Genomic DNA, 8,642 nt, shown 5'->3' on the forward strand with positions numbered 1-8,642 from the left:
AGGGTTAGGGTTTAAGATCAAGGGTTTAGGTCTCGGGGGGATGTAGGGTTAGGGTCTTTAGAGGTTCTTAATAAGGTTAGGGTTAGGGTTTGAAGGGTTAGGGTTAGGGTCTCCTAACGTAGGGTCTAGGTTAGGGTTTAGGTCATGTAGGGTTCTAGGGGTTTCCACAGCCATTCTAAGTTACTATACATGCAGGCAATGCAGCCCGCTGCGATGCTTCTTTGAAAATCTTTCAACTTAGATTTTCTAAAACATCTGTGGCATTGTTGTTCTGTGACAAAACTGCACATTTTAAAGTGGCCTTTTATTTCCACCAGCACAAGGTGCACCTGTGTAATGATAATGCTGTTTAATCAGCTTCTTGATATGCCACACCTGCCAGGTGGATGGATTATCTTGGTAAAGGAGAAATGCTCACTAACAGAGATGTAAACAAATTTGTGCACAACATTTGAGAGAAATAAGCTTTTTTTGTGCGTATGGAAAATGTCTGAGATGTTTTTATTTCAGCTCATGAAACATGGGACCAACACATTACATTTTGCGTTTTATATTTTTGTTCAGTGTATATACAACCCCATACCAGGTGAGGACACCCCATAGAGATACTATATAATGCATATACATACAGACGTACAGTACCAGTCAAAGGTTTGGACACACCTACACATTCAAGGGTTTTTCTTTATTTTTACTATTTTCTACATTTTAGAATAATAGTGAAGACGTCAAAACTATGAAATAACACATATGGAAACATCTAGTAACCAAAAAAGTGTTTTAGATTTTAGATTCTTCCAAGTAGCCACCCTTTGCCTTGATGACAGCTTTGCACACTCTTGGCATTCTCTCAACCAGCTTCATGCGGTAGTCACCTGGAATGCATTTCAATTACCAGGTGTGTCTTGTTAAAAGTTAATTTGTMGAATTTCTTTCAAGGACATTCAGAGACTTGTCCCGAAGCTGTGTGTTTACTGGTCGTTGTCCTGTTGGAAGGTCAACCTTTGCCCCAGTCTGAGGTCCTGAGCGCTGTGAAGCAGGTTTTCATCAAGGATCTCTCTGTACTTCGCTCCGTTCATCTTTCCCTCTATCCTGACTAGTTTCCCAGTCCCTGCTGCTGAAAAACATCCCCACAACATGATGCTTCCACCACCATGCTTTACCGTAGGGATGGTGCCAGGTTTCCTCCAGTCGTGACGCTTGGCATTCAGGCCAAATAGTTCAATCTTGGTTTCATCAGACCAGAGAATCTTGTTTCTCATGGTCTGAGAGTCTTTAGGTGCCTTCTGGCAAACTCTAAGCGGGATGTCCTGTGCCTTTTACTGAGGAGTGGCTTCCATCTGGCCACTCTACCATAAAGGCCTGATTGGTGGAGTGCTGCAGAGATGAAAGCTTCTGGAAGGTTCTCCCTCCTCCACAGAGGAACTTTGGAACTCTGTCAGAGTGACCATCCGGTTCTTGGTCACATCCCTGACCAAGGCCCTTCTCCCTCGATTGCTCAGTTTGGCCATGCYACCAGCTCTAGGAAGAGTCTTGGTGGTTCACAACTTCTTCCATTTAAGAATGATGGAGGCCACTGTGTTCTTGGGGACCTTCAATGCTCACTGGGGTCCGGACTAACATGACAAACATTTATCTCAGAAGTAAAACATTTTAATAGTTAAGGTAATGATACAATGGTTTTAAATCTTAAATTGTGTGTGTGTACCTTGCGGGATACAGATAAGTGAAATGGAGACAGTGTTTTTTGCCACACATACAAACCCATCTTAAATTATCTTTCTGTATTGCAACTCAGCATTTCCTGTGTGTCTTCTTCTCTCTCCTCCTAGATGGTGTTGATGTGCCGGGCCTCCCCGATGCCCTGCCCTCCTTCCATGGTTGTGTACGGAGAGCAGTCCTGAACCAGCGACCAGCCATGCTTTCTAAACCCCTGTCAGTACACGGAGCTGTGGGCACACAGGGCTGTCCAGCCATGTAGACCCCTTTTAGCCCCGTTACAGCCAGCTAGCTCATGTTCATAAGGACAACATTACAGAAATTTCAGATATAAATACCTATGTAGAACCAATATGATTGTCTGTCATGTACAGTCGTGGCCAAAAGTTTTGAGAATGACACAAATATTAATTTTCACCAAGTCTGCTGCTTCAGTTTTGTATGATGGCAATTTGCATATACTCCAGAATGCTATGAAGAGTGATCAGATGAATTGCAAAGTCCTTCTTTGCCATGCAAATGAACTGAATCCCCAAAAACCATTTCCACTGCATTTCAGTACTGCCACAAAAGGACCAGCTGACATGTCAGTGATTCTCTCGTTAACACAGGTGTGAGTGTTGACGAGGTCAAGGCTGGAGATCTCTCTGTCATGCTGATTGAGTTCGAATAACAGACTAGAAGCTTCAAAAAGAGGGTGGTGCTTGGAATCATTGTTCTTCCTCTGTCAACCATGGTTACCTGTAAGGAAACACGTGCCGTCATCATTGCTTTGCACAAAAAGGGCTTCACAGGCAAGGATATTGCTGCCAGTAAGAACCATTTATCGGATCATCAAGAACTTCAAGGAGAGCGGTTCAATTGTTGTGAAGAAGGCTTAAGGACACCCAAGAAAGTCCAGCAAGCGCCAGGACCGTCTCCTAAAGTTGATTCAGCTGCGGGATCGGGGCACCACCGGAAAAGACAAGGTGAGCGCTACCATCAGTCCTGTGTAATGCCAACAGTAAAGCATCCTGAGACCATTCATGTGTGGGGTTGCTTCTCAGCCAAGGGAGTGGGCTCACTCACAATTTTGCCTAAGAACACAGCCATGAATAAAGAATGGTACCAACACATCCTCCGAGAGCAACTTCTCCCAACCATCCAGGAACAGTTTGGTGAAGAAAAATGCCTTTTCCAACATGATGGAGCACCTTGCCATAAGGCAAAAATGATAACTAAGTGGCTCGGGGAACAAAACATCGATATTTTGGGTCCATGGCCAGGAAACTCCCCAGACCTTAATCCCATTAAGAACTTGTGGTCAATCCTCAAGAGGCGGGTGGACAAACAAAACCCCACAAATTCTGACAAACTCCAAGCATTGATTATGCAAGAATGGGCTGCAATCAGTCAGGATGTGGCCCAGAAGTTAATTGACAGCATGGCAGGGCGGATTGCAGAGGTCCTGATAAGAAGGGTCAAGACTGCAAATATTGACTCTTTGCATCAACTTCATGTAATTGTCAATAAAAGCCTTTGACACTTATGAAATGCTTGTAATTATACTTCAGTATTCCATAGTAACATCTYACAAAAATATCTAAAGACACTGAAGCAGCAAACTTTGTGGTCATTAATATTTGTGTAATTCTCAAAACTTTTGGCCACGACTGTAGAATAGGCCAGTTCTATGTTAAAAAATAAATAAAAACGTTTCACCTCTGAATGCAAGTTCAGTAGGACAATGTTGTGGAGCTTTGCAGACAGAAATGTTATGAATAGAGCTGGCGTGATACTGTATTCTACACATCAGAGAGGCATGTCGGTTCGGGATATGGTATTTCTATCTGAACATTCCAACCACTTTGTTAGCCTGTTGAACGCAGCCGTGCTCTGATGCCCCTTACTACTCGTCACCAACTGCTAAAAGGATCAATATAAACACGTACAAGAAGTCTACCATACAAATCACTGGTGGTGGGTGACGTACATTAGTTAATTTAAAATGTATTTATTTTTTCCACGTCTTGATTTCCGGTTTGCAAATAACTTCGTGCTAGCGCTAGAGTAAAGTCTGAAATCCTTCGTGTCATACAAGTAGTGGAACGATTGGCACAAACAGACTGGTACCTTGGCTAGAGTATAAGATGGCTGAATCGGTTGTCTTTAGTGTGTTAGTACTGTAACGTTAATAYTAATCTACATCGCTCTGGGCTGCTTTCACAGACCTACATTTCAAGGTCTCGATTCAATCCGTAGCTCTGAAGATCCGCTCTACAGTGCGATATCAATTTAAAGGCAATCTTTCCTGCGTTCACAGTAAATGCTGCATTATGTCGGCTCAATCGGAAATAACGCTTGAATTTCAAATCGCGCTATAACTTCCGTGATCCGGGTTGAATCGAGCCCTAAACTTACCTGGACCAAACTGCACTTATTTTATACAGACCACTAAAAAGCTTATCGTTGTTTTGGCCATGGATAGAATCCACTTCGACTAACTAGTTCTGGAAAGTACTTTAAAAAAAAATATATATATATATATTTCCTTTAGTAGAAAATTGTGGTTCTGCTTTACATACATTGATTCGACTTAGCTTGACCATAGCTCAAAAAAAAAAAAAAAAGCTGTCATGTTGAGAATACTAATGTAGGTCTATGGAAACCGGCCCTCAGTAATACTCTGGTACATCCCTTCATTAAGGCAAAACAGCGCCACCGTCCGTCCCCCCCAGCACCTTTATTATTGGTTTTATGGATGAAACGGGGATGCCGTCAAGCAGTGTGGTACAAATCAATCGTAGTTAGTACATATTCTTCTGTTCCATCGCGGATGGGGGGAGAGATTACTCATTGTTGGCAGTAAATTGAACTTCTGTTTTAATATCCCAAACGAACATGTCAATTTCACCATTAAGGAGTCCAGCTTTAAATACTATAATCAGTGTTAACGTTGATCCACATCACATGTACTGTATTCTATAGAATAAATGCACATTTTATATAGTTGGTATAATGGGGAAAAAAATGTATGGATTATATCACAAGAGTTTAAAACTTTAAAGCAACTACTGTTTAAATATTATAAACTGGGTGGTTTGAGCCCTGAATGCTGATTGGCTGATAGCCAGGGTATGACAATTTGTACTGATATAATTAAGTTGGTAACCAGTTTATAATAGCAATAAGGCACCTGGGGGGGGGTTTGTGGTATACGACCAATATACTACGGGCTAAGAGCTGTATCCAGGCACTCCTCGTTGCGTCGTGTATAAGAACGGCCCTTTACCTGTGGTATATTGGCCATATATATATACAAACCCCCCCCGAGGTGCAGCCGAAACGCGTCGGTTTTTAAACAACTTTGTTTCTATTGAACATGCCATACTAATAAAGGCATTTTAATTAATTATATGAAGAGTGCCTTGGTCCTCCTTTCTTTTTGATGACCCCCCCGAGGTGCCTTAGTGCTTAAATATCTCACTCAGATAACATAAACTGATTCCCCCTAAGAAGAATAGATATGCTAAATACATTTTTTAAATAAAGTCTTATCTGATACAAAAATGGGCATGGGTCAACCTCTTTGTTTTTTTTTTTTTTGTGTGCTCAATTATTTGCTTTTATTTAAAAAAAGAAGAGAAAGACATTGGTAATTTTCATTATTTTACTAATTTAATGTTAAATGTCAATGCATTGACTACACAAGCTATTTAAAGACGATTGATTCGTTGGCACGTGTATTTTCTGTAAAGATGCATCTGAGAAATGCAGAATATTTGTTTAGGCAACACTCCAGACGAGCGGTGTTCCTGCAGTAAGTAACACAAAACGAGGACAGGACTCAAGATCTTCTAATCCAGGCTCATGTCCTCATCATCCTCCTTCTTGTCTTTATCCTTGTCGGTCCCTTCCATGGCTTTGGCAAACGCTTCCACATCTAAAAACACAAAGTGGGGTATCAGTGCTTTGCTCAAGGGCACAGCAGTAGGCAGCAGATGGTATATTGATGCCAACCTCTGGTTACAGGCCTGTCTCTAACTTCAAGGCAACTGCTGCCCCCCTTTTGCCACGTGTGCTTACTGCTTGTGTGAGGATGTGTAAATTATGACGTGTGTGGGGGTGGGGGTCACCTCCTTTGTTAGCTGCCTCAACAGCCGCTGCGGGCAGACCAAACTGGTTCATGAGAGGTCCGAGCTGCCCTGATGCCAAGGCACTGCTAAACATACTCATCGCCTGGGAAGAGACACAGAGAGAGAGGAGTTCAGCATTTAAAGGGAATGTCGAGGAAGTCCTTTGTCAGTCATACCGATCAAATGTTTCTCTATAAAAACTAGGAGATATACTGTCGTGACTGCGGTTTTTAAAAAAGAAATCCTTAACCTGTTGGAACTGTGGCGAGGTGAGTGTATTCTGGATCTCCTCTGCACTCTGAGGTAGAGACTCTCCCGAGGGCAGGTAGGGTAGGAGCCTCTGCTGTACCTCAGAGTTAGACAGGATAGGAGCCATGATCTCTGGGGTACACACGCTGACCAGGTCCACTGAGAGGAGAGGGTCAACACAATGATAAAACATACACTTGTTACTTCATAAAGACAACACAATGTCAGATGTGTTACGCTCTACTCATATGAAGAAAAGTACAAATGTCCATATGAAATTTAGTCATGTATWGCCTACAGTTCATTATTCAACTACACTCTTAAAAAAAAAAAAAATCATGCCTATTTAGCCATCTAAAAACAAGCTAATTGTCAAAAAGTGAAAAACAAAGCCACGTTAAAAAAATATATATATATATCTGTAAAATGTATACTACTTCTCCCCATCCATTTCCATTTCAGTCGTCTGCTTACCGTCACCTCCCTGTATGGCGACGGCGGCCGACATGGCCGGTACGTTCATGGTGGCCAGGATGCTCTGCAAGTCGCTGAGCTGGATGGGCTGGGTGGGGGAGCCGACGGCTGCAGGCACTACGGGGGTCTGGGCTGCAACAAATCAACGTTTTATTCGTCACAGACAGGACGTGGCCTGGGGTGTTTCTAAGGGTCTAAACCGCAGGAACAAATGTCTACAGTGTCGGCAGGTTAACCCTAACAACTGCCCTTTGACACAAGCTATGTTAACCCTAACCCAGACAAATGCCCTTTAACACAAACTCTCCATCTTCCCCCATATTCAATAAACTAACAAAATGTGTGTGTGTGTGTGTGTGTGTACACACACACACACACACAATTCATACATACACACATGTGTGTATATATACACACGTGTGTGTGTGTACATATACACACACAAAAGTATGTGGACACCCCTTCAAATTAGTGGATTCGGCTATTTCAGCCACACCCGTTGTTGACAGATGTATTAAATCAAGCACACAGCCCTGCAATCTCCATAGACAAACATTGTCAGTATAATGGCCCGTATTGAAGAGCTCAATGACTTTCAACGTGGCACCGTCATAGGATGCCACCTTTCCAACAAGTCAGTTCGTCAAATTTCTGCCCTGCTAGTGCTGCCCCCGGTCAACTGTAAGTTCTGTCTTTGTAAAGTGGAAACGTCCTGGAGCAACAACGGCTCAGCCTCGAAGTGGTAGACCACACAAGCTCACAGAACGGGACCGCCGAGTGCTGAAGCGTGTAAAAATCGTCTGTCCCTCGGTTYCAACACTCACTACCGAGTTKCAAACTGCCTCTGGAYGCAACGTCAGCACAAGAACTGTTTGAAGGGAGCTTCATGAAATGGGTTTCTACGGCCGAGCAGCCGCACACAAGCCTCACAACACCTTTTGCAATGCCAGGAGAGGTGTAAAGCTCGCCGCTATTGGACTCTGGAGCAGTGGAAACACGTTCTCTAGAGTGATGAAACACGCTTGGCAGATGTCAGGAGAACGCTACCTGCCAAAATGCATAGTGCCAACTGTAAAGTTTGGTGGAGGAGGAATAATGGTTCAGGCCCCTTAGTTCCAGTGAAGGGAAATCTTAAATGCTACAGCATACAATGACATTCTAGACGATTCTGTGCTTCCAACTTTGTGGCAACAGTTTGGGGAAGGCCCTTTCCTGTTTCAGCATGACAATGCCCCCATTAACAAAGCGAGGTCCATACAGAAATGATCCGTCTAGATCGGTGTGGAAGAACTTGACTGGCACAGAGCCCTGACCTCAACGAACACCTTTGGGATGAATTGGAACGCCGACAGTGCCTGACCTCACTAATGCTCATTTTGGCTGAATGGAAGCATGTTCCAACATCTAGTGGAAAGCCTTCCCTGAAGACTGGAGGCTGTTGTAGCAGCAAAGGGGGGGGGACCAACTCCTTATTAATGCCCATGATTTTGGAATGAGATGTTGGACGTGCAGGTGTCCACATACTTTGGGTCATGTAGTGTGTGTAACTAAATACATATATATATATACACACACTTTGACATTGTATTACACCGTTTACAGCCCGCTGTATTGCGTCAGTCAGACATACAGAATACAGCGGGGTGTAAAACGGGACAATAAAATATAAAAGTAGAAATGGTGATAACAGTAAACCAGTAGGGTGCAATACTATAGACAGTAGATATGGTGATAACAGTAAACCAGTAGGGTGCAATACTATAGACAGTAGACGGTTGTTGTTGTTGAGAGAGTGTATAGGTATTGCACCCTACTGGTTTCTTTATCACCATATTCTACTGTCTATAGTATTGCACCCTATGGTTTACTGTTATCACCATATCTCTGTCTATAGTATTGCACCGCTACTGGGGTTACTGTTATTCACCATATCTACTAGTCTATCAAGTATGCACGCCTACTGGTTTACTGTTACTACCATATCTACTGTCTATAGTATTGCACGTCCTACTGGTTTACTGTTATCTCACCATATCTACGGTCTAATAGTATTGACCTAACGTAGGTTTACTGTTATCGACCATA

The 8,642-nt window shown here is 42.9% G+C and overlaps 1 protein-coding gene and 1 long non-coding RNA gene across 2 annotated transcripts in view; one reads left to right on the forward strand and one right to left on the reverse strand.

Annotated features, from left to right (window-relative positions):
- Nucleotides 1-1,313: 1,313 nt before the first annotated feature.
- LOC139026183 (uncharacterized) lies at nt 1,314-5,271 on the forward strand. The gene is made up of 2 exons (XR_011477923.1): nt 1,314-5,032; nt 5,161-5,271. It is a non-coding gene; the product is annotated as an uncharacterized lncRNA (long non-coding RNA).
- An 83-nt stretch (nt 5,272-5,354) lies between these two features.
- LOC112076824 (proteasomal ubiquitin receptor ADRM1) overlaps nt 5,355-8,642 on the reverse strand; it is a 9,068-nt gene continuing 5,780 nt past the window's right edge. Inside the window, exons 7-10 of the mRNA XM_024143493.2 lie at nt 6,558-6,689; nt 6,085-6,242; nt 5,835-5,937; nt 5,355-5,641 (exon numbers count right to left, since the gene is read on the reverse strand). Coding sequence (XP_023999261.1) covers nt 5,556-5,641; nt 5,835-5,937; nt 6,085-6,242; nt 6,558-6,689 — 479 coding nt within the window. The 3' untranslated portion in view covers nt 5,355-5,555. The remainder of the gene's footprint in view (nt 5,642-5,834; nt 5,938-6,084; nt 6,243-6,557; nt 6,690-8,642) is intronic.

The sequence above is a fragment of the Salvelinus sp. IW2-2015 genome, unplaced genomic scaffold (assembly GCF_002910315.2).
Source record: "Salvelinus sp. IW2-2015 unplaced genomic scaffold, ASM291031v2 Un_scaffold4069, whole genome shotgun sequence".
NCBI classification, from domain to species: domain Eukaryota; kingdom Metazoa; phylum Chordata; class Actinopteri; order Salmoniformes; family Salmonidae; genus Salvelinus; species Salvelinus sp. IW2-2015.